The sequence below is a fragment of the Neopsephotus bourkii genome, unplaced genomic scaffold (assembly GCF_033783945.1).
Source record: "Neopsephotus bourkii isolate Nb327-2 ecotype Australia unplaced genomic scaffold, CSIRO-AGI_Nbou_v1 NB_1234, whole genome shotgun sequence".
Lineage (NCBI taxonomy): Eukaryota > Metazoa > Chordata > Aves > Psittaciformes > Psittacidae > Neopsephotus > Neopsephotus bourkii.
The window spans coordinates 3948687-3974684 of NW_026901719.1; the positions used below are offsets into that span (position 1 = coordinate 3948687).

The 25998-nt window shown below is 38.2% G+C and overlaps 1 protein-coding gene across 1 annotated transcript in view; it reads right to left on the bottom strand.

Moving 5' to 3' along the window:
* The window catches only part of ADGRG2 (adhesion G protein-coupled receptor G2), a 47600-nt gene that overhangs the window by 18615 nt on the left and 2987 nt on the right, over window positions 1–25998 (bottom strand). The window contains exons 2-11 of the mRNA XM_061364561.1: window positions 21251–21868; window positions 11705–11746; window positions 10317–10355; window positions 8449–8481; window positions 6569–6610; window positions 4506–4553; window positions 3226–3293; window positions 1604–1674; window positions 537–576; window positions 403–437 (exon numbers count right to left, since the gene is read on the bottom strand). Of these exons, the coding sequence (XP_061220545.1) occupies window positions 403–437; window positions 537–576; window positions 1604–1674; window positions 3226–3293; window positions 4506–4553; window positions 6569–6610; window positions 8449–8481; window positions 10317–10355; window positions 11705–11746; window positions 21251–21868 (1036 nt within the window). The remainder of the gene's footprint in view (window positions 1–402; window positions 438–536; window positions 577–1603; window positions 1675–3225; window positions 3294–4505; window positions 4554–6568; window positions 6611–8448; window positions 8482–10316; window positions 10356–11704; window positions 11747–21250; window positions 21869–25998) is intronic.

A 25998-nucleotide genomic window follows, 5' to 3' on the forward strand; every position in this document is an offset into this window, starting at 1 on the left:
TCTGAGGACAGCTGGTTTCCCAAGCCAAAGAACAGCAACTTGGGATGCCTGAAGCAATTCCATCATAAACAAGCTCTGGAAGTTTGGTGGTCCCAAATCCCATAACTTTAGTGATTAAGTTGCTATATAATATAGAGATGCAGAAGAAATATGGCAGGCAAGCTGGTATTTCACCAGAAGACTAAAGAAAAGCAATATTGTTTGGGAAAAAAAATAAAAAAATCACTAATGCTAGAAAAATGGGATGAGATTTTGTCTGCCTACATATATTTCTCCAGTCTATTTATCAAATATAACTTTGCTAGAAAGTTTGGCTTTAATTCTGTTACACAGCCATTCATACTTGATATATTAATGTATAAGCTTGTAAATTTATGAGCATTTAAAAGATTGACAACAAACCTCTGATTTTCTGCACTGCATTCCATAATGGAAGACTGTAATGACAAGTGAAAATAGATTGTTTTGTCAGGGCAAAATAGGACTGATACTTAGATAATAAAGTTTTCCAAACTATAACAAGTTAGTAATCTTACCTTACTTATTGCTTGCAAGGTTTTGTTGAACTCTGAAATTCTTTAAAATAAAAAAATTACCATTATGGAGAATTTCTACTTACGTTTCTAAAAACAATTATAACAATATAATGAATAAAAGAAGCAATTACTGAGAAAAACACCCACCAAAAGAAAGTAACAGTTGATCAGTGTTAGTTTGTTTTTTAAATCATGCCAGTTCCAATATTGTAAGGACCCTTTTCAAAGGATTAAGCCTGTAGTAAGCTGCCTTTTAGTAGTCACTACACAAAGTTTAAACCTGTATCATCACATATGTTAATACCACTCCACTTCTTTAAAAGTTATTTGAAAGAACAAAGTCTTAATGTTGCCTTTTTGCAAGCATTTTGAACAGAATTCTAAATTTATACTCAAAACCACAGAAACAGAATGAGTAAGATGTGGATTTCTTTTACAAAAAAGACCTGTTGGCCAATTACATGTTCTTGATTTTCAGGGCAAGTTTTGAGAATAGCAGTAAATGTTCACTCATTCAAACTTTTCCTTATGAGGACTGTGAAAGAAGAAACTATGCCAAAATAAAAAATACAGTTTTGGTTCCAAGGATACATACTAAAAACCACGCAGATACGAAAGTCCTCTTAGTAAATTTCCTATGAGATAGACTGAATCCCTGAAATCATACAAACCATTTCTTCATGAAGAGCATAAGCCAGACTGGCATTCTCAGCAATCCACACCTCATGTTACCAGGTATTGCTACTACTACTACTACTACTACTAGTAACATCATCATCATATAAACAACAACTCCTTTAGGCCTTGCTGAGGCCCAAGGAAACTGAAGGACCTAAAACGAAATCAGCAAGCATACCATTTTTTTAAAACAAACTCCAGTGGTACATAAAATAAAACCAGGACTCTTCTAATCAATATTAATTTTATGTTAAATAAACAGTAACTCATAACTCCTGAGGTTTTTCATTTATAAAGTGCAGGAATAATGCAGAGTCTGCTAACCACACAAACCACTTAATCTTTTTCAAATATAACAAAGATTTCAATCCTTATTCAAAATTACTTACCTCAGTTCTTGCAGGGTAGGTGCTGGAACTGCAATTAATTGTGTAATTTGATTGTTGGTCATGTTCTTAACCTGTTAGAAACAAAAATTCCACAGCTAAATAAAATGAGTGAATTTTATCCTTAGAAGAAACATGTTTGTTTCACACAAGTCTGCAATTCCAAAGGTAAGAAGCACATTTTCTCATTAATACATTTCAACAAATATTTACCATAACATTGTTGTCACAAATTATGTAAGGAATTGGCTCATCTAGTATAGTCTGAGTAACAGGATCTGTTTTGGGAAAGATATGGGCAAGAGGATATTGACCTCAACATATCTCATGTTGAAAAGAGTGGAATTTGGAATTTGGCTTAGTTTGCAACAAATGCAGCTTAGACCAGACACTGAACAAACTTTCTAAGTGCAGCAATGGGACAAGTTGCAAAATAGACATAAGTAACCAACAGTGTAGAATCCTGGGAAAAAGAAGTCAAAAACTTAGGTGACAGGCATGGTAGTAATGATCTAAATAAATATGATTAGGGCCAGAGAACACCGTAAGGTTTATCTAAATGCCCTTTTTAGATCTGCATTCTTACGTTCTTTTGGTTGCCACGATGCAAACAGCGGACACTCTGATGAAAACATCATCTAATGTATATAGTATTGACATTACCTAAGAAGTATTCTAAAAAGTAGAAGAGCTTCAAGAGACAGTAAAACCATTCTTCTAATAGCGGTAGGTGAAACGTTAATACACCAGGATGGTATCAGTAGGCATTATCACCACTGAAATACAACATGATACAGAGGTGGCTTTTGCCAGGGGCCTACTCCTGCCCAAACTCAATGCTTCATGCACACCTGTGCAGTAGCTTTCTGTGGTGATTTTGCTGACTACTCTCATGTCTGCAGAGTCTGGCATGTCAAATTCCACATTGAGTGCAGGCAGGATTGTGTAGAAGAAAGATACAAGGCCCTTCACAAGTTAATGTCTCCTTTTTTTCCAGTTTTCATCTGCAACAACTAAATATTCTCATCCTCATAGCATTATCTCAATACTGAATAATCTGTATCGTCCCTGCTTTGCATGATACTGTTCCTTTAAACCTCATGTTGTGTAAGTGGGCACACTTGTGTCACATAGGCTTATTGCAAAATTAATAACTGATTAGCCACATGTCAAAAAGCATAGAACGATACCCTATTTGTGAGAGTCTCAAGATGAATTATTCCCAGGAAACAATCTAACTTAATTTGTGCTCACACTGTTGCCATCCAAATCTCCAAAGGAAGATACTGTAAGCCTGAATGTAAATTATTAATTAGGCAGTTCCTCTCTCCAGACTTCCCAGGGCTTCCCCCTCCTTTCAGTGGCTACACAGAGAATACAGGCCCTTACTGTATGAAGTTTACTTAGTTGAATTATAAAATTTAGCTGCAAAGCAACTGTTTGAGAGTGAGCGAGCAAATCCATCCACTGCAAATATTACCTTGTACTGCAAATTATATTTGAAATAAAACAAAACTATACAAGCCATAACAAGAATCATATTAAGGTGTTAGTATTTTTAGTGTAAACAAAAAAACATATTTCAACCTTCCGTACAATAACATTTTAACAGAGAGAACACTTACTATTTCTACTTTTAGTGATGTGTTACTTTCTTCACTTGCCTGAAGTTTTACCTTCCCCACATAGAACACTAAAACCAAAACCAAAAAAGTTAAGAAAATCAACACTATAACACGATGTAAAATCACTTGAGAAATTAAAAATTCACTCTCTTGTATTGCAATAGAAGCGAAATGAGTACTTACACTAGCTTTTCTGATAATTCACTATTTTTGCAATTGTTATTCCATCTCTTCACTTACTATTTCCAAAAATGAAATAATCCAATAGCTTTCAGTATTTTCTATATGTTTAGTTTTGATGGTTGTCTCTAAATTCCTTCTAGTTCTCACCCTCGGAACAGGAAAACCCCATTGCACATTACTATTAATACAACTCCAACTCCCACAATGAGAATAAAATATGTGGGTAAAGGCAAAGTCCTACTCTGAAAATTATTCCCTTGGGACTAAGGAACTTTCAGGATACTGTAATTCAAAGCAACATTCAACGCTCCTTGAGAGCTGGGAAGTCCATTTTGGAGACAAAAAGGAACCTCTATGACACTTCTCTTCCTGCAGCCACACATTCAGTGAAGGCTGTTGATAAAAGGCCCATACAGGAATGAATACATGACATCACCCAAATCATCTAGCAGTTTATTCCACCAGTCAGCAGGGAAACTTGGGGTAGGGGCCAGTTACTTATTTTGCCTCTTTCTCACCTTTAAAGTACTCTGCATATGGCTACTTGGCAGAAGTAACTTCATTTGCTTAAGTATTTCTCACAAAAGCCATTTAACAGTGTTTTGGAAGCCAGCAACATGTAGCAACAAAATCTTCTTTTAAGATGTTTTTGTTAACACACATATATGGAACATCACGGCCCTTTCCACTTTCTTTTGTTTGTCTGTTCTGGCACATTACACTTTTAATAAACACACAGACTTTTACAGTAATTCTAAACACTATTTCGACTTCTACTCCTGATACAGTTAGGCTCAATAAGGTAAGCATCAGCATCCACCACAGGACAGTAGTTTCTTTTTTCCTCAGGTTTGTAATTCTTATTTGCGACTGTGTATCCTTTGATAAGAAACCAAAAATAAAAAAATACAATAGACTAAACATTACTTTAAAATATCTCCCCCCCTTTTTTTTTTTAAGTTATACAAACTCTCTCTAAATTCACAAGAAATTTACTGCAGAGATAGTTTGTACATAACAACTGAAAGTTGATTTATTACTCAATGATTTTTGTACATGGTTTTCATAAGCAAAAAAGGAAATAGAAAACTACTAACCTGAAAAATTACAGACAGTTGTTACGTTGCATAAAATGGTTTCTCCTGCTATAGTTTTTTGGGGGACAAAAAAAATCTAGTGAGTAAAAAAGTTGAATTTAAACCCAGTACTGACAAATGTACATATTTACAATAATTTCAATATTTTAAATGTAAAGGTCTTTACCTTTTAGAAATATTTCACATACTGTTTAGTCTTCACTTCTTTGGGATACTTACTATGACATCTTCCAAAACTTACCATTCAGAGTAAAACATGATGGCTTTGATTAATTAATTTTGAATCTTTTCTGTAACAGTTTCCACAGAAGACCGACATGCAAATGATTGGTTGTGGGTTTGTTTTAGTTTGGTTTTTAATTCAAGTAAAACAGAAATCAGTGTATCATAAGTAAACTCTTCAAACATCACCATATTCAGTCACTAGGTAGTGTGTTATCTGCTTCTGAGGGTCCTACTATGGCTACTTATGGTAGAATGAGACTATAACTGTTCTACCTGATAGAATTCAAGCTATGGTAACAGCAAGAACGCATATTCTTACTAGCAGAACATGTTATTCGTTAGTTACAGCAAGCTTTTGGCTGCTCCCGTATTTTTAATACTACCTACACTGCAAAGAAATAACATGGGTCCCATATTAAGTAAACAGATAGTTCGCTGTATAAACTCAAAACATAGGACTGGAAAAATATTTGCATCTGAGACAAAACTCCCACGCTTGTTCACAAAAACAACATGGCAGCACAACTTTCCTTACTTAAGCAGATAAGATTGCCCTCCACTGACAGAAAAACAAATGCTATTTTCTCTGCTGTTATCATTGGCTATACCAAATGAAATGGAATTTTTTAACATTTTTTACTCTTTCTGTGCTACAAGTATTTGCCTGTTATAGCTTGATGCTTCATCAGTTTTATCACCATCAATAAACTACCATCAGTGCATACAGACTGTAACCTGGTAGCAATACTAAAATTAGTAGAAAACATTATTTTCAGCCTAATAAATTTGCCTTCCCTTTGGTATTGGCAGTTGTCAGTGAAATAGTTATGAAAACTGTATAATCACTTAAAAAAAAAAATCCTTAAAGAAATGTTAATAAACAACTGAATTTGTCAAAATTTTCAACTACATAAAGAATAACAAAAACCGAACACAAAATCCAGGAGTGACACAAAAGTAAAAACTAACATCAGTCTTTTCTCTTTTCAGAGCACCCACTGGTATGACACCTAGTCCATTTGTACTAATTCAGTGCAAATACATCCTAATTGGTCTATCAAGCTACTAACTGGATAACAAAAAATTAATTCAGCCTACTCCTATAGCCTGGACCTGCCCTGAGAATATCATGACTGGATTCATTCTGCATCAATCTACTAAAAGGCATGAGGATTATGTTTTTTTAAGCAAACATGGTCCCTGAGGTGTGGAGACAGTGTTCTCACAGGAGAATGGATAATTGGTACATAAATCCTGAAAGATACAGCAAGGCCATGAGAGGCCCGAGGAAGCCTAAACAAGCAAGATAAGAAGAAGCTGGAATTAACTGAGTTAACAAGAACTGTGGACTGTTGGCAAGCTTTTGAGGTCAAGTTCTCACACCTGTGATTAACCAATTATATGTTAGTCACTAAGGGTCTTCAAGACATGTATCCAATCATGATATGCCAAATGACTGTAAGTGCACGTAAGAAATAGTATATAAGGGCTTAAGGCTTTGTAATAAATGGCTTTTGTCTGATCATATTGATCTCTGACTGGGTCCATATATTTTCTGCGGCGCTGAGGTTGTGTTTCTTACGTCTCTGTGGTAACCTGCTGCTCTGACTTACAAAATGACCAAACTCCTCTGTCTATGGCCATCTAGGCAACCACTGCAAAATTAAACCTTCTACCAGACTGGAGATCAATATGACATAAGGCAGACTGCTAATATGACACACCACTGTAACAAGGAAGATCCTATTAAAAACATTTGAGAGCACACTTCCTAAACTCACACACACTTGAAGTTTGACAAGCATAAAAGAAGACAAGTGGGGACATATGAATCTTACCTGGTGTTACAGTGGAGTAATAATCAGTGACGTTAAGAGCCTCTGTTAAAAAAAAAAAAAGTTTCAAAATCAAGTTTTCATATTTTAACTTAAAAATATGATATGAAATACATGTCACAAAAATAAGTTTCCTACTTTTCAGTTTAGGCTCTGTCTTTCCAGGAAAAATGGGAAATAAAAAGCACGGCTCAGAGTGAGATCCATCTAATCCAATGTCTGTGTCCCCATATGAGCTAGTTACTCTAGGCTCCCTTTATTCAGTGGAGAAAGTGATGCTTTTAAAGTTGTGATTCACATTTAACCTATCCTACATGGGTATTTCAGCATAAGATTAATCATGTTCTACAAACATGTCTTTCTGTCCATCAGTTCTGAACAGCAAGATGCCTAGCTCATATACGAATATGTAAGAATCTGTACTGACTTGCGATGAGCATATTCCTTGTTTTCAAATACAAGCATCAGGAAAAAAAAAGGGGCAGCAAGTTCTGAGTCTTTAATGACTGTATTTGGCAACTCATTGCAAGAACATATATAGAACCATAGAATCATAGAAGCATGAACATGTTATCATGTCCCTTTAAGGAAGGGGGTGTACATTTCACTTAACACTTTAAATAGCATCAGAAAGTATAGAAAACATTCTATATATAGATACAGCAAAAAACTACATACTTGCTAAACAGAAATATACCCAGTTTGGGCTTTGGTAATGTTCTGGGTTCAGCAGTAGCAGTTTTTTTCTCCTTCTTAGTGGCTGGTGCAGTGCTGTAGTTTTGACTTTCAGCCTGGGAACAGCTCTGGTAACACTGATGTTTTTAGTTGTTGCTCAGTAATGTTTAATCTGACCAACAACTTTTCTGAGTCTCATGCTCTGCCAGGGAGGAGGGGAAGCCAGGAGGAGAGAGACAGGACACTTGACCCAAACTAGCCAAAGAGGTATTCCACACCACAGCACGTCATGCCCAGTATATAAACTGGGGGCAGTTACCCGGAAGGGCTAGATCACTGCTTGGGTCAGGCTGGGTATCGGTCAGCAGGTGGTAAGTGATTGTATTCTCTTCCCTTGTTATTTCCCTTATCGGTGGTAGCAGTAGTGATTTGTGTTATACCTGAGCTACTGGACTGTTCTTATCTCAACCAGTGGGAGTTACATTCTTTCAATTCTCCTCCCCATCTCTCAGGGGGGGAGTGAGTGAGAAGCTGCGTGGTTCTGGGTTGCCAGCTGGGCTTAAACCACAACAGTTCTTTTTGGCACCAAACGTGGGGCACGAAGGGTTGAGATAACAACAGATCTGACCCGAGTGTGTCTAAACGTATTTGTGAAAAGCATTCATTTTTTTGGATTAATAGTCACTCATCACAATGCTAATTTATTGGCTCTCAAAGTTGTTGCTCTTGATCTTGGAGATTCAGCATGTCGTAGCTTACTTACAGCTGGTATTTGCTGTTTTAGTGTTTATCAGCTGGGGGGCCTGGGCTAGGGTTATTGTTTTGCTGTACTTCATGGGCGTGACTTGTAATGCAATATACTGTCCTGGGTTCAGCAGTAGCAGTCATTTTTCTCCTTAGTAGCTGGTGCAGTGCTGTGTTTTTTACTTTCAGCCTGGGCTGCGTGGTTCTGGGTTGCCAGCTGGGCTTAAACCACGACAGGTAAGCAATGTATTATTTTGAATACAAATGAAAGCTCGGTGTCAGTTAAATGCTATTCAAAACCCTACCCATGCAGACTTAAAATACAGACTGCAGATAAATAAAATTTTAAGATCATGTAAGAAAATAATTTGGACTAAACAAATCAGTTATTAAAAACATTCAGGTTTCATTAATGCAACAAACATCTCCCTTCAGATCTTAACACTCTTCATGCTATTTCTCACCTGCAGTTTGTGTAGTCTTCTCCAAAATCATATCTGAAGAAGAAAAATAACAGTAAAAACCATTAAAAAATAGAATAAAAATCTATAAAATCTAAAGAAAAAAATAATCTAAATCTAACTAAATCTAAATAACGGAGACATTAATAAAATCTTGCCTGAAGGGTTAATAGGATACATGACATAAGTAAAAATAGAGGATTCTGGGGAAAAAAAAGAAGACAAAATTGCATTAATATAATATTTTATTTCTATGATTTTTGGAGAAAAAAGATGGAAAACTTTGAATGTAATATTTATCTAAGATCCATTTTAAAACCAATTGCATTGTTTATTAAAAATGTTCCAATTATTTCAATACAAGTATTTGAAATAATGCTCACATTATTTAAAAAATCTGAGTAACAGAATACAAACAGCTCGTAATGGAGTTCCTTCAGAGAAGTTCCTTTTACTGATTTCATTCTTTTAGAAGATCCAGATGAATTTGGCACACCCAGTAGTAATAAGCACTTAGCCCCAAGGATCTTCTCCTGCACAAGCAGAGATGACACACTGGGTCTGGCAAACTATGTCTTAAAAAAGCTGTTTTTTACAGTAACCATATATAAATAAAATAGAGTAAGAATGCAAATTTTTTTTAGCTACATCAAAAGAAAAAAAAAAAAGATCATTACATCAAGACAGTGGAAGAAAATTTAACTATTGCTTAGGAAGGATGTGCTTGGTAAGCATTTTTTAGGTGTCAGGGCAGGAATACAAGGTAGAGGACCACTTTATATCACTCCAATATGACAACTTAGTGACTTTTTCTAAATGGGCCAGAGCAGCTTCATAGCAGAAGAACACTATGTTTTCCAAACTTCTTCACTAAAAGCATTAGTAGGAACAGTATCTTAAGTATAATAAACAAAAGTTGGTGACTTTGCATAAAGATAGCTGCATATCAATACAAAAAAGTAATCTACTTCATTACATTGAACGGGATCTGTTCTTTCTGTAAATATATAATACCGTATAAGCCATATAAACCCATATAAACCATAATAAATATATATATAATAAATGAGCCAAATAAGCATATTTAGCTCTTAAGTAACAATACTGAAGACAAATTATTTTCTAAGCCAACTAACAAGCAGCCAAAATATGAGGAATCTGAGTGGAAACTAAATGCTGATTTCATCTGTTTTATTTGGCTTGGTATAAACTACAACAAATATTGAATTGGCTGCAGTTCTTAAAGATGAACCATTTCCAGAGAAAGACTGTATCTGTAAAAAACCAAAAGCATGTGTGTGTGTCTGAATTATTTCTTTTCTCCAGAGCACGATATGTCAGTATACATTAAGCAAGAAAGTTTTCACACAGCTATTTCTGCGTGTCTAAATTTTTCATTTAAAAAAATGCTTTCATAGAGTGTGTTCATCACCTCTGGTCCCAGAATTTTTTAGTTTCGTGTGTGTATGTGCGTGCACATGCATGCAGTATACCACACCACATGAAATGACATATGCACATCTGCTAGACTGGGAGGAAATGTAAGTGAGCTCTCTCACTACAGTGCTTCTCCTCTGCCATCTCTGCAAACTGTTCACTCTTCAGGTTACTGGACAAAGGCCTCCTGATCAAACAACTTGCCCCTCCTTTGTCCCCAAGCATCACTGTCACAAACCATGAGTGATCCTATAAGGTAAGTTATTTTACTGCAAAGTAGAATTAAGAAATTAATCTACTCTTCAAAAATAAACAATAAAAACCTTAAGTGTTGGAACTTTTTTGCATCACAACTTTCCTGCATTACCTCAGATAAAAGCAGATTTATCTATCAGGAAGTAACAAATATTGCAGTAAAATCCTGATTTTCTTACCAGAAATGGTTGTTACAGCCGATTCTTCCGAATCATCACCTTTTTTACAGACACGAAAAAAAAGAAAAAAAGAGAGGGAGAGAGAGAGAAAAAACCCATAAAGAAGTTTCTAACACATACATAACAGACCTTAGCAGCATTTCCTTATGTATCAAAGTTTATTGCATTTACCAGCAGAGGGCAACACCTGCTTACCAGAACACTTCCAGCTTGCCGAAAAAGGCAGATGTAACAAATCTCTGATGAAAAAAAATTTACCATTTTTATGAATTCAAATAGAATTCGTCCAAAGACGATTTCCTTTCAACAAATATTGAGTCGTTTTCATTGTATAGTGTTAAGAAAACAAAAATAATTGACCCAAGATATGTACCACGCTAACCTGAAAGCCACAGACGTACCCTGACTGTCTAATTCTGGGAATGGGAATTAAGCATACGTCACAAGATGGCTATAGGTGGGTACAAAGAACTCTCCTCAGACGTTGTACAATAATACTGAGACTTGGCAAGTTTATCCCATACACATCTGTTCTTCCTTCTATCCTTCAAAGAACAGCAATCCAAAAACCTAACTCAAGTCTGAACCTCTGATTGTGATACCAGCCAGCTAACTTTATATAGCAAACACCACTCACTAAATCTTTAATGTTGTTGAAGTCAGTATTTTGATTACACACAAAAAAAAAAACAAACATGAAATTTGGTATCTGGTTGCCACACCAACTTCAAAATTAGCTCTTTCATTCGTAGAGTGGTATTTGACAGTGACATTGACAAGTCAAATCACAGTTTCCATAGATAACCTAAAGAACAGCTGGCTGCAAATATTAAATACTATTTACAAAAACATACTTAAGGTATTTCAGCTCAGCATCTTCTCTCAAAACTCAAGTCATCCTATAATGTTACTTGCAATACACTAATTATACTATAAAGGCTTTCCTGTGGTAGAAGAGGTAAGTCAGAGATACCAAAAGTCCCTGCAGAAACCCAGAAATTTTTTTTTTTGTTAAATATAGTTAACAAGGAATTTCTGAAATGCTAATCACTCCCATGATTCCTTGTTCAGACTATTTTGCTTGCTATAATGAAAACTAGTATTAGCTCATTTCCAAAGGAAAAACAGAAATCTAATTTCTGCAGTGAAAGGAGAATAAGCCATCTTAAGTGATCTCATTTTCATTTTCTCTGGAAAATTAATGATGTTATTTGCATGATGAAATATACTAATAAGCCACAAGGATGATATGGATAATTAATTTACAAATATTTGCATATACTTAACTATCTCCATGAATTAAAAAGTAACAGCAGCAGCAATCTTTCTACTCACTTTCTAAAATATAAGAACAATGGGGAAAAAAATTACACAGAACCCCCATATACCTGTTGTATCTCTTCTGCCAGGCAGCGTAGCAGCAGTGTCAACTACAAAGGAAGAAGATTTTTTTAGGAGCAGAAGTTTTTATATATATTTTTATAAATGCAGATATACAAATATTTTTTTAAACACAACCATTTTACATGTGCTACTCACTTCAAGCTGGTGTACAAAAACTGCTCTGCATCCATTGAAAAAATGTATGTCAAGTCTTTTTGAAAGCTGGAATTTGAACTCTTATGAGTTCCATTTTTTACTCAGTATATCACTTTAATGCTTATGGAAGACACAGATTAGCCTGTGAGCCTTTCCACTACCCTTCCATTGCTAATGTCTTCAGAAACTGTTTCAGCACAGTTGCTTGAGTGAAGATGAACTAGATTAAATAGCAGCAATCAAAAAAGTAACAGGCATGCACAACTGTGCTTTCATACAACTATTTTTGCAAAAATGTGGAAATGCTGCTGAATTATTCAGAAAGTGAAATTTTATTAATTCAAAGAGAAACAGAGAAATTAAACGAACAAAAAGCATGGGGCAGGAGAGTCGGGTAGGACACGGATGCTTTATTCCACACATACTTACGAATTACATGACACGCACTTTGAGAATACATCTACATCATGATGCGCATATACATCATGTAAACACTCACACGCCCAAGAACTGCATGATCAAAGAACATCTAAACAATGAGCAGATAGATCAGGGTGTAGGAGACCTGCATGGATGAACAAGGAACTCCTCTCTAAACTCAAACACAAGCAAAAAATATACAGGAGGTGGAAGCAGGGACAGGCCACTTGGGATGAATACAGGGATGTTGTGACAATTTGAGGAAATTTGATGAGGAGAGCCAATGTCCATTTGGAATTATATCTGACTGTCAAAAACAACAAGAAGGGCTTCTTCAAATACATCAGTAATAAAAAGGAGAACTAGGGAAAAAGTAGGCCCAATACGGAATGCAGCAGAGGCCCTGGCAACAGAGAACAGAGAAGGCAGAGGTACTAAATGTCTTCTTTGCTTCAGTCTTCCATGCCAATGCCAGCCCTCAGGAACCCCTGACCCAGGAGACCAGGGAGAAGATCTGGAGAAAGGAAGTCTTTTGTGAGAGTTGGGTTAGAAATCATTTATACAAATTTGACATCCATGAGTCCATGGGCCCTGACAGGATGCACTCACGAGTTCTGAGGAAGCTGGTGGATGTCATTGCCAGGCCACTCTCGATCATCTTTGAAAGATCACAGCAATCAGAAGAGGTCATGTGGACAAAAGCAAATGTCACCACAGTATTCACAAAGGGCAAGAAGGAGGACTCTGGGAACTACAGGCCAACCAGCCTCACTTCAATCCCTGGAAAGGTGTGGAACAGCTCGTCATGAAGGCCATCTCTTGGAAGACAAGAAGGTGATCAGGAGTAGTCAGCATAGACTCACCAAAAGAAAATCATGCTTAACCAATTGGATCGCCTTCTACCATGGTTCAATTGGCTGGATAGATGAAGGGAGAACAGTGGATGTTGCCTATGTGGACTTCAGCAGGCTTTTGACACTGTCTTCCGTAACATCCTTATAGCCAAGCTGAGGAAGTGTGGGCTGAACGAGTGAATTGTGAGGTGGATTGAGAACTAGCTGAATGGCAGGACTCAGAGGGCTGTGATCAGTGACACAGAGTCTAACTGGAGACCTGTAACTAGTGGTATCCCCCATGGGCCAGTATTGGGCCTAGTATTGTTTAACTTATTTATCAATTACTTGGATGAAGGGAAGCAGTGCCTCCTCAGCAAGTTTCCTGACAATGCAAACTGGGAGAACTGGCTGATACCTCAGTACAGGGCAGGGATCTGGAGGTTCTGATGGACAGCAAGTTGTCCGTGAGTCAACAGCAAAGTGCCCTTGCCGTCAAGAAGGCCAGTGGTATCCTGCACTGCCTTAGAAAGAGCACTGCCAGCAGGTTGAGGGAGGCAGTCCTTCCTCACTACTCAGCCATGGTGAGGCCCACCTGAAATGCTGTGTCCAGTCTTGGGCTCCTCAGCTCAAGAGAGACATGGAGATCCTACAGCGAAGGGCTACTAAATTATTAAGGGTCTGGCGCATCTCTCATAATGACATGCATAATCAGAGGGACACTTTTTTCTGGATGCAAATCTAATCATGACTTCTTTCACAGCACAATATTCACTTGCATACAGTTGCTAGAAATTACTAGTGAGAATGAGACTTCTTCCTGATCAAGGTGCAGCATTAATTTCACTAAGTCTTTTATCAGAATCACCTCTGCATACAGAAAGCAGGAAAGAGGAGATGCTGTCATACATTATTTAATTTCACTTACATTTGTCAACCCTCCTCCTTTGTTGTGTTTAAGAACTAGAAAAGACAGTGAATAGGGCTTTATTTTTTATTTCCCTTACATTGTTTACTACTGCTAAGAGGAAGAAGACCCTTACCTATATGAAACTTTGTTTTATTTGCTTCATGTATTTGCAACACTGTTAGCTCAGGATCATCAAATCAACATGCCAAATACCCTATTGTAAAACACGGTATTATATATATTAGTTACACTTTCCTATATTTTCTCAGGGAACATTACAGAAATGAGTAGGCAAGTAACATTTTTCAGTGTTATTCTTTCCTTTTGTTGATGCAAGGGAGACAATAGGTCCCCACAATACTACTTGTTTCTGAAGGAAAAGGCAAGTCGACTAAATAAGCACCAGTATCTGTTACTAACATGCATCATTAGAAACAAAAGCAGCATGCCCCTTACTGTCTTCATATCACTTTGTACTATTCTGACACAAATAGTTTGGTAAACCAAGACTCGAGAATTCTGTATGTATAGCCAAACTGTTCCACTGGTATAAAGCCTGTTTAGAAACTCTTGCTATTGCTCCATACCACGGCTGCAAAAAGCTTACCTGGGAACAAGTATTTGCATTGTGACAACTTTAATTTCCCATTTGATTTTGTATGACAATGGGAACCACTGTAACTTTAACAGTTCCAGTCTGGTAGGAGACTAAATCCTTGAATAACAGTACTTAAGCCTAAATCCACAACGTTGACATAGCTCTGATAACACTGTCTGCCCCTGTCTACAAAACAGCCTTGTGCTTACAGCATTTCTTAGAATGACTGATCTTAATCAACAGCCTACTCGCTTTTTTAGGATGGGATGGTCTCCACCTATCCTGCTGAAGCTGTCCTAACAAGCAAAGCAGAATTCAAAATTCAATTCACCCAAAGAGAAAGAAAAAAGAAGATTTGTAACACACTGGTCAAGATGTGATGGATGGTTCTGGTCCCGTTACCAAAGTCATCGTCACTTTTTGTGTCTTTTTGTTTAGTAACTCAGAGGGTACAGAAAAAGCCCTTAAAGTATGAACCATGTACAATGTTCTATCTCCAACCGGAAGAATTAAAAATACCATTTTCTTCTCCATAGTACCAACCTAATTTATGATCAGTACACACTTTCTTAAAACTTTTGGAAAGGCAGTACCCTTTCTCATTCACCTGTATTCAGACAACTCACTTTGCCAGCAGCAGTTCAGTTTTCCCAGGTGGAGGAGCGAGAAACAATTAGAACCTGGCTGCAGATAACAACATCATGAAAGAACTAAGTTACTGGCAGCCGCTTCTTGCTACCCTATCTCAGTGCTGTTTTACCTTTTTAGCACCCCAGGATCACCTTTAAACTTTTGCAGAAAGCATTGTTTGAGCAAGCCTGAGACAGCAACTGAAGTGATTTCTTTGGGGAAAAAGTCTGAACTGGAGTCCACATGAACACCCACCCTGCCCAGTCCGTGTGGTGTGGAGGGGCAGGGGATGGTACAGCAGGAAGGGTCATGTATGCTGACCTCTGTCTCTCAGAAAACTTGGTGACAGAATGTAAGGAGCAGTTACTTCATAGTCAAGTCCAGACACAGCACTTCAACCAGGTCAGCTCTCACAAACAGATCATCAGCAAAATCTGAATGGAAGAATCCCAAGGGACACCTTGATCTCCCTATACTGCAGTACTTGGCTGACACCACAGAATACTATTAGATGACCACAAATGTGTACTGCTGATACAGTTTTGATTTACAAATACAAACAAAAATACCAGGAAATTAGTAAAAAACATCGATCTTTTAAATAAGATGTGATAGCAAACACAGCATATGAAAAATTCAGCTGATTCATGCAGGGGAATTGGTTTGCAGTAAAAATTCCCTCAAAAAACTACAAAGTGGAAGTTTTTATTCCAAACAGATACCTATCACTTTGTGGCTTTAAAATAAAAATAACTAAAAAAAAAAAAACAAAACAAAAAAACAAACCAAACCAACCCCAACTACTTTAGATCAACAAGTCCACACTGCATTTTTAAGTCAATACAAATCCTTTTCTAAACGTTCTCACAGGCAACAGTTATCAGTATGTATTACATCAGTTACCAGCACTGTGCAACAACCACCATCCATTTGTATTCAGTGTTACTAGGATACAACCATATGATAATACCTGGCATTAATGCATTTCGTAGGACTTGCTCATAGACAAACCTGAGTAGCCCAAACAGCAACATTTCCAAATGATATTATTCTAAAATTGATCTGTTTACAGAAATGGACACTGAAAATAAAACATTCAATTCTCATATTAAAATTAAATCTGTATTTTCTATTAAGAGATTGGGTCCCTTTAATATTTTATAAACCTTTCAGCTGGATAAACATTCTGCCAAAATGAACCGTCCTGTTACACAAGGCATTAGTAACAGTAACACCTCCCAGCTGTTCCACTGTAGACATTAGGCCATATTGACTTTTTCCGTAAGTTAGGTTGAGGCACATTGTAGAAGTTTATAGGATAAAACTGTGTTCACTCTATATTTTATTGTTTGGTGCCTCTCATGACACTTCCCATCTGCTCCGACTCTTGGCAGTGGCATCATGGAAGAAAGGATGAATTATCACTGGCTATTGGACAGAAGCATATGTAAGAAAATGATGAAAGTGCTTGTTCACATCAGGCTCTGTCACTTTGGCCAGTTCATTTTAGTATCCTTAAGAGAAAATTTAGGTGCAATATTTTGAACTCAACTTTGATTTCCAAAAAACAAGTTTTTTAGGAAGCAGGGTTATAAATACAGTTTTTATCTGTTTGTATAAAGCTGTACATTAGATACTAAGGTGAATAAAATCACCTCTTCTCTGGCAGGCTTATTTCCAAAAAGCTACTTTCTTTGATATCACATAAGAGGGAGGCAATAAGAGCAAAGAAAGGGAAGGTCAAACATGCATTCTGTTAATAGGTAAAAAGTAGAGTGGTACATGACTCATCAAATAGGCACTCCAGAGTCAGGTATTATTTCCCTGTCACATTTACTTCCTTTAAGAGCTTCTAGAGGTTTCTGTGGTATTGTGTCCTTACAGTTTTAGAAAAGAAAATGGTACTGGGGAAAAATTTTATTTCGGCACCTCCAGCTTTCATGATCTGCTCAGTAAATGTGACAATATGGCCCCAAGTTTCATACCCAACAGACAGGGATGCAGACTGGATGAGCGGCAGCTACATTTCCACCTTCTGCCTGAGGAGGTGAAGCCCTGGGACTCCACCCCCTCTTTTGAGAAAGCTGATCCAGTCATCAAGTGCGCATAGCTCTGGAAACCTTTAAGAGGGATTACATGAGCCTAAATCATACCTCCTGTTCCCCACACCTGCAAACTAGAATGACTGCCCAAACTGAAGTTTTCTCTTCCTTGAGCATGCAAAGGTGAAATAGTCACACAAGGCACCAGTCACTTCCCATTTCTCCCATCAGCATCACTGCTTTGCTTCCACAAGCCCAGAAATCCCCTCCAGCAACACCAGTATCAGGCTCAGCAATATTGGAAGTGAAAAGAATACAAGGAATAGAGGGGGCAACACCTTAATCTTGAAAGTTGGACAGGACAGTTTAGAAAAATCTAAAATGCCACAGCATTAATACTGAAATGTATTTCTTAAAAAAAAAAAAAGTAAAAAAAAAAAGCAACCAAAAGCAACAGGCACCAGACTCCTGCTGAAAGGGCATCTGTACCACAAAATGAGATGACGGTGCTTTATGGTCAGTGATACTATTTACAGTTAGGCCATGAATAATCTGGTTTATTTACTCCTTGAAATTTGTAAAAGATACCCCATCATCTCTGTGCTCCTTTGCATAAATACACAGTGTAACAGTTTGGATATTTATATTTGGATAAGGAATGTTACTGTTTAATGTGTAACTGAAATGATTAATGTTTAAACAGTACATTTCTTCCAGTTGTCAAGTTGTTATTAAAGGCAACTTGCAAATATCCCAGGTAAAAATGACGACTCGTGCTCACAGATGACTAAAATAACTTTCCAAGCATTTAGCATTTTAAACTCACCTATATTCTTGTGGGTTTGTATTCTCTTAAATCACCCAGAGCTTTTTTAGTGCACTTTTTCCCTTGAATTATGAAGAGACAATAGTAATATAATTAAAGTGTGCTAAATAGAATAGTATAGACAAATAGAAATAATTCATCAAGGGACAAGATAAAGAGTTTCCAAAGTCAGTATTTGGAACAGTGAACGCATCTTTCTTCACTTATACATTTTTTAAAACCAGGGGATCTTTAAAGTGAGATATGTTTCTCCATATCACAGCTGTTATGCTAGTTCTCATTCTCAGAAAAAAGAGGAATTATCAAAGGTACGTGAGGAATGTAAGTAGATTAGTGATGCACAATGTGTGGGGCCTCCTCCCCTCTTTAGTCCTACCTGCAGTATTTACACCTGCTCAGCATATAATGGCTACACCAGAGGAGAACCAGAAGACTGTGTTACTTGAAAGAAGCAGAGTTGCATCTCCACCTCAGACCTGAAAGTTTGCTACTGCTAAATTCCATTAGTCCAAGAAATGTGATAAGCTCTCATCACAAACTGGGAAGCAGTAATTTATGTCCTTTCTTGCAAATCTTCAGACATAGAAGTTACAAAGCTACTGCAAAGGTAATACCATCTGCTTCTGGGGACAAGATACTTGGTTAAAGCTAAGCATGCCATTAAGTGCTAAGCGAATGTGTAAATCTTACCAGAATTGGGATTCTGGTCCTTATTAGATCTCACATGGTTAAGAAAAAACTAAATACACATTTTTGGTAATCTGAAAAAGTATTATAAAAATAAATAATAAAATCAAAAGAATCTGAAGAGTCAACAGAAAGAAAGGTGGGAAAAGAAGGTAAGGAAACATAACCTAATAATGTGATGTTAAGTCAACCTAGATTTCTTAATGGAGAGCATCCATTTAGTGGAGTGTTGCCTGTGAGACACCAGCTAGCTAGTGGCTTACAATCACAAAGATTTTGGGTGATCAAGTGAAGGAGAAATCACAGTAACCTTTGACTAAATATTTTACAAGCTGTTGTTTTATGAAGGCAAAAAATGCCAACCAAGTCATTAAAAAAAAAATTTTAAACTTGTCCTCCAGCACAATTACAGCAGTAATAAACCACTTCCTTTTCACCTTTCCGTCCTACGCAGGAGGTGTAGCTTTTCCCAGGCTTTAGCCCTTTGCCAATTATGTTCTTTGCGGGTGCAAAATTAGATCTTCTTGAAGACTTGCTACTCAAAATCCTTCTGTTTTAACAAATAGAGAAGCCTCCAAAATCAGGTAATTTTTACACAGGTGTACAGAGGAACTTATACAAAGAAATCAGAACTAGTAGAACTATCAAATTAAAATTGCCAGGCACTATGATATGCTCCTACTGTCAATGCTTCGGTTTTGTTTAATCGTTGAACTGATATTTGCTAAATATATGCATTTCACTGGCTGATTTGGAGGGGGAGAGCAATCAGCTAAAGTAGGCAAACTGTTGCAAAAAATCCAGTGAACTTTTCTTCGAAAAGTTGTTTTTCTTCCAAGTTATCTAGAGGAGATAACATATTTGGCAGTAGAGATGGTCTCTGTACCAAAACAAACCTCTATCAGCATAATTAGAGTTCAATTTGAGCTTCAGAAACCACACATCTTACACACTCCAGTACTAGAAAGCTCTTGCAGATAGACAAAGGATTCCACAAGCCCTTAAATCACTCATTTTAAGATCATAAATCATTTGGGGCTGGAGTTGCGCACTGCCTAACCAAGCTGTCATGTTCCATATTCAGGGCAGAAAGAGCTAGAACTGAAAACAAGCAGGCTATCCTTTCTGTGCCCAGTAAAAGATAATCAGATGCACCACTCTGACTAATGTATAACCCACTATTCAGGCAGATGTCTCTCAGACTTTCTTTGCACCAAGCTTTTGTCTGGTAGGCAGAATGTTCTCCTTTTCAGCCCTATGACTGTGTTCCTTCAAACAGTTATACATGAGCAAAACTGAAAGACATCCTGTCTTCAGCTCCTTTCCCAAATCATGCAACCCAGCAGAGGCTATGTGCTGCCAACTAAAGCATCAGGCCAGCAAAGGCATTTCATTCACTATGACCTACTACTAGAGGCATTCTCCATGAGACCTGGTTTATCGGGCAGATTTCTTTCTCTCCCAAAAAAACCTTATTTTAATATGGTAACCTTATTTTAATGCCCTTACTAAGACACTTCTAATCTACCTGGTCAGGCAGTGATTCTAACATTATACAGCTAAAAGATATTTTTTAGTCTGCACACAAGAGATAGTTACAATTTTTAAGGATTAAAGTGATGAGAACTAAGACTGGCGTCACAGTTGAACTGAACCTCCTATGCTATGTAAGAATTTTAGGAACCAGTTATGGTAGTCACCTTAAAATCTCTGAAGGACTTTGGGGGTAATACCATATACTGTGTTTGATAAACTTGAATCAAGCTAGGGAGGGATCAAATTTGTCTTTCTTGTCAACAGATACAGTAGGGAAAGGCTAGAAAGAAAATAATTCTATTGCTTTAGCTCAATTTCTCAAAAATAAAATCTTGGTTTGGTTTAAAGATTTTTATGGTTCTTTTCCGGGCAGAGAGGAATTTTGAGCAATGTGTGAGGAACTATTTGGCCATTTTAATAAAGGAAGACATTACTGATACAGAAACAAGAAGAAATCAGACCTTACAGTAATCTTTACAGATGTAGACCATACCAGCTGAAGATGGTGTAGAGCCAGTGAAGCAATGAAAAGTTGCATTTGGTGAAGTTCTGGCTCAGCAGAAGTGCAGAATGAGGACAAGCAATGCTTTCCTCTATGTTTATTCCCTGAACTGAAGGTGTGTAATTTAAATATTTCAAGGTGACATTGATAGAAGGCTCTAATACTCCGAGGAGTTTTGGTTGGCTACACTGTGCTCTCATTACCATTACATGGACAGTAGACAGACACAAAAGTTGAAGCAAGTGGAAAGTGCTTGAAGGACTGTTGCTATACCTTAGACATTTGGATAAAAGCTGGTGAAATGACTAATAGGCAAAAAGTTTGTAAAACCTGGAAGACAAATGTTAAACACGTTCATATCAACTTTTGACAAAAATACTATTTTAAAAACAGGGGTACACCGGTACTTACCACACGGCAAAGAGTTATCCTCTTCTACTGTCTTATTGTAGACCCAATCCTCCTTTCTCCAGCGTATAACACCACTATCTTCACAGTCCAGAGATTGTTTTATATTTGCTCGATCCCACATTCTGAACATGTACAGCTCCCCAGTCACACCCAGGTTAGGTGACACAGCTGTACCTGGCACCTTTGAACAGCCAAGTAAGAACTGCCCTTTTCCAGGGAAATTAAATTTCCCAGTTAGTTTTTTGTTTTCTTTCTTTGTTCCATTTATGAATAACTTCATCTCCTTATCTTCACTTTTCCACTGGATACATATTTGGTTCCAAGTGTTTTCATGAAGTTCTACTGTTGTATTTATTTCATTTCCAAACAACCATATCCTCAATTTACCATGATCTCCTGTAAGTCCAAGATTGTATTTATCTGCAGAGAGATTTGTGTGAGGTGTTTCTTGACTGTATACATATGCTGTCCAGGGACTATCTGAGGAATACAGTTTGAGGTGCACACAGACAATGAATTCTTTCAAGGGACGCAGAGAAATTCTTGGTGACATAATCCAAGGATCTTCACATGCAGTCTTAAAGACAGCTTTGTATCGTCCTAGGAAATCCTCCTGATCTATACAAAGAAAAGGTGACTTGTAAAATGATTTCTTTTTAAAAATAATCTTCTACATGAATGTTACTCTTCCGTATAGTACTTTGCTAGGCATTTACCTAGGAGTTTTCGAAACCACATCCCTGGTTTCTAACACATCAATAACCCTTGTCTCTGCGGCAGAATGGATCTTCAGCCTCTACCTCCAGAAGATGGCAGACTGACTGATCTCGCTAGCACCCCATCCCTCAAACATTGGCATGCTGCCCCCAGGCTTATCTCTAGCTAGACAAGCTTTATCCCTTTCCCCCTTCAAATTTAGTTTAAAGCTCTTCTAATGAACCCTGCAAACTTCTGTGCAAAGATCCTTCTCCCACTTTGAGACAGGTGTACCCCATATGTTGCCAGCAGGCCTGGTGTCACATAAACCAACCCATTATCAAAAAGAAAATGTCTATCTAGGGCAGCACACAGATGACAAGGGGTAGGCAAAAAGAGAATCACAGATCCTGGTTCCTATTCCCAGGACTGTAAGTGTATTTTGCATTTAATAGATACTGAATAAAATACAGAAACAGTGCTAGAAGAGAATATAGCCCTTCTGCCTTCTCATGTCCCAGGCTTCCATTCTCCTCTGAACAATATCATGCATTTTTTTAAAAGGAAAAAAAGAAGACCCTGGGAAATAGGTCAGTCAATCCCACATCTGTGCCCGGCAGGATCATGGAGCATATCCTTCTGGAAACTCTGCTAAGGCACATGGAAAATAAGGAGGTGGCTGATGACAGCCAACATTGCTTCACTAATGGCAAACTGTGCCTGACAAATTTGGTGGCCTTCTATGACAGGGTTACAGTGCTGGTGGATAAGGGAAGAGTGACTGGCATTATCTACTTGGACTTGCACAAAGCATTTGACACTATCCCACATGACATCCTCTTCTCTAAACTGCAGCAGCATGGATTTGATGGATAGATGACTCAGTGGATAAGGAACTGGCTGGATGGTTGCATTCAAAGAATTTCAGTCAACAGCTTGATGTTCAAGTGGAGATCAGTGACAAGTGGCGTTCCTCAGGGGTCGGTATTGGGACCGGCGCTATTTAACATCTTTGTCAGTGACACTGACAGTGGGATTGAGTACGCCCTCAGCAAGTTTGCTGACAACACCAAGCTGTGTGGTGCAGTCGACAGCCTGGAGGGAAGGGATGCCATCCAGAGCAGCTTTGACAGGATTGAGAGGTGGCCCTGTGCAAACTTTATGAAGTTCAGTGAGGCCAAGTGCAAGGTCCTGCACCTGGGTGAGAGCAATCCCAAGCACAGATACAGAGACTGGATTGAAAGCAGCCCTGAGGAGAAGGACTTGTGGGTATTGGTTGATGAGAAGCTCAACGTGACCTAGCAGTGTGCACTTGTAGCCCAGAAAGCAAATCATGCCATGGACTGCACCAAAAGAAGCATGGACAGAAGGTGAAGGGAGGTAATTCTGCCCCTCTGCTCCACTCTTGTGAGACCCCACCTGGGGTACTGTGTGCAGCTCTGGAGTCCTCAGCACAAGATGGACACAGACCTGCTGGAGCAAGGGCCATGAAGATGGTCAGAGGGCCAGAGCACCTCTTCTAAGAACACAGGCTGAGAGAACTGAATCTAAAAAAAACTCCTACAGGGCTTGTTCAGCCTGAAGAAAGCTTCACAGACACCTTATAGCAACCTTCCAGTACCTAAAGGGGCCAACAAGAAATCTGGAGAGAGACTTAGAACGGCAAGTAGGGATAGGACAAGGGATAACAGCTTTACAATGAAAAAGGGTAGATTTAGGTTAGGTTCTGGTGTCCTCAACATAAAAAGGACATGGAACTGTTGGAACAAGTCCAGAGGAGGGCCACGAGGATGATCAGGGGACTGGAGCACCTCCTGTATGAAGACAGGCTGAGAAGTTGGGACTGTTCAGCCTGGAGAAGAGAAGGCTGCATGGAGACCTCAGAGCAGCCTTCCAGTATCTGAAGGGAGCCTATAGGGATGCTGGGGAGGGACTCTTCATTAGGGACTGTAGTGACAGGACAAGCGGTAATGGGTTCAAACTTAAACAGTGGAAGTTTACATTGGATACAAGGAAGACGTTCTTTACTGTGAGGGTGGTGAGGCACTGGAATGGGTTGCCCAGGGAAGTTGTGAATGCTCCATCCCTGGTGGTGTTCAAGACTGGGTTGGACAGAGCCTTGGGTGACATGGTTTTAGTGTGAAGTGTGCTTGTCCATGGCGGGGGGGTGGAATTAGACAATCTTAAGGTCCTTTCCAACCCTAACTATTCTCTGATTCTGTAAGGAAGTTCTTTATTATGAGGGTAGTGAGGCACTGGAATAACCTCCTAGAGAAGCTGTGGCTGCCCCAACCCCTGGCATTGTTCAAGGCCAGGTTGGATGGAGCTTTGAGCAACCTGCTCTAGTGGAAGGTGTCCCTGCCTGTGGCTTGGCACTAGATGATCTTTAGGATCCCTTCTAACCCAAATCATTCTATGATGCTATGATTTTTATTTTTTTTTCCCAGCCCTGAGATTTTTAAGTCCTGTGCTGCATAGCAGAAGAGTTTCAGCAAGAAAGGTAGAAAATAGCCATATTCTAGAAGGGAATGAATTTCAAGTAACTTTCAGAAAATGTGTTTTGGTATATTTTGAATTTCATCCCATCCAGCTCCTATTCCCTGTTCTCTACCACGGCACTTACTTGCAGAGACATCTGGTCTGTCAATTGCTAGCCTACTGAGGCATTGAGGTGCCAGCAACTCAGAATTCAACCGTGAGAGTAAATAAAATTTAAGGTGCTAACAGTAAATTTACTGTCGAAAACAAGGTTTCAGGCTCTGTCAATGCTGGTAAAATAAGCAGTGCCAGAGAATACCCCAAACATTGGAACTTGATCATATTTGTTAAGTTTTGGTAGGTGCCTCATTTCCTCTACTGTCCCACTGAAGGAAGTACAGGTTTTTGTGGCTATAAGCATAAGCTCTTTGGAGTCAACTCTTATTTTGTGGAAAAATGCACATTTCGACAATACAATCATTATCATGATTGCTTGCTTTATGGTGCACCCATCAGCAACAAAATACATCCAATCTAAGAAAAACTCCTACAGCGCATAAAATGTTAAGTACAGAAAAATGAAACAGCTTGGTAGATACTCAGCCAACACAAGAGAACACATTACTAACACCTTTAGGAGGCATTTATTTATCAATATATGCAGAGCTTTTATGTGCCCTCCAGAGGAGACAGGTGATTAATAATGATTGGTGAGGGTTGGATAGCAGGAAAAGATCAGCCAATATAGGGGGAAATCTCTTCCATTAGCTCCCTGCTGAAAGACAAATTTCCAGGCACTTGGAACAGTTTATGGTGTTGGGTTTTTTTCCCAAGGTGGGTTACAGTCATAGTCCTAGCTAACTTTCAAGGTCACAGCTCACTCTTTTGTGATATTTGCAACCAACCAGAGCACCAGCTTTCATCAGGCCAATTCTGACTCCTCTGTGTCTTGACCAGAGCACTTTCAAATTTCTTTTTCAATAGCAACAAATTAAATCAGGAGGCTCCTAACTTCCAAGTGCAGCTTAATAGGTACAAGCCACCAGAAAAAGTTTGACACATAAAATAAATCAATCCAATTTCATGGGAAGTCATTAATAATTATGCTTGTTGCATACTATAGCTTTGACGCTGTGGCGCTAATTAGCAGAAACCTGTAGGCATCTTTCACAACCCTGAATCATTCTTGAAGTGTGTGAATGAGTGCACGACTCATATACCCTCCAAAATTCCTGTCTTGAGCATGCAGGGATGGCCAAAGTGGTTAGGGAAGTTTCCTGACATAGCTTCAAAACCTGAAGTCATCGTTAACTACTCAGATCAGAAGACTGTAAATCCATTCTGGAGCAAAAATGTTAATCAAGACTTGAGGTACCATCAGCAGACTTGATTTTGGAAGTGAGTGAGTTCTGAGACAGGCTTGATTTCATGTTAAACATTAAAATGGCTCTATGATTGATTAAAAACCGTGCTTATGTGCTAACAGTGAATCAATTAAAGGGCTGCAAAATCCTGTTACATTCTTAAGGGGAGTTGACGCTATGAAGTTGTCAAAGGAAGTCAGAGTGGACATA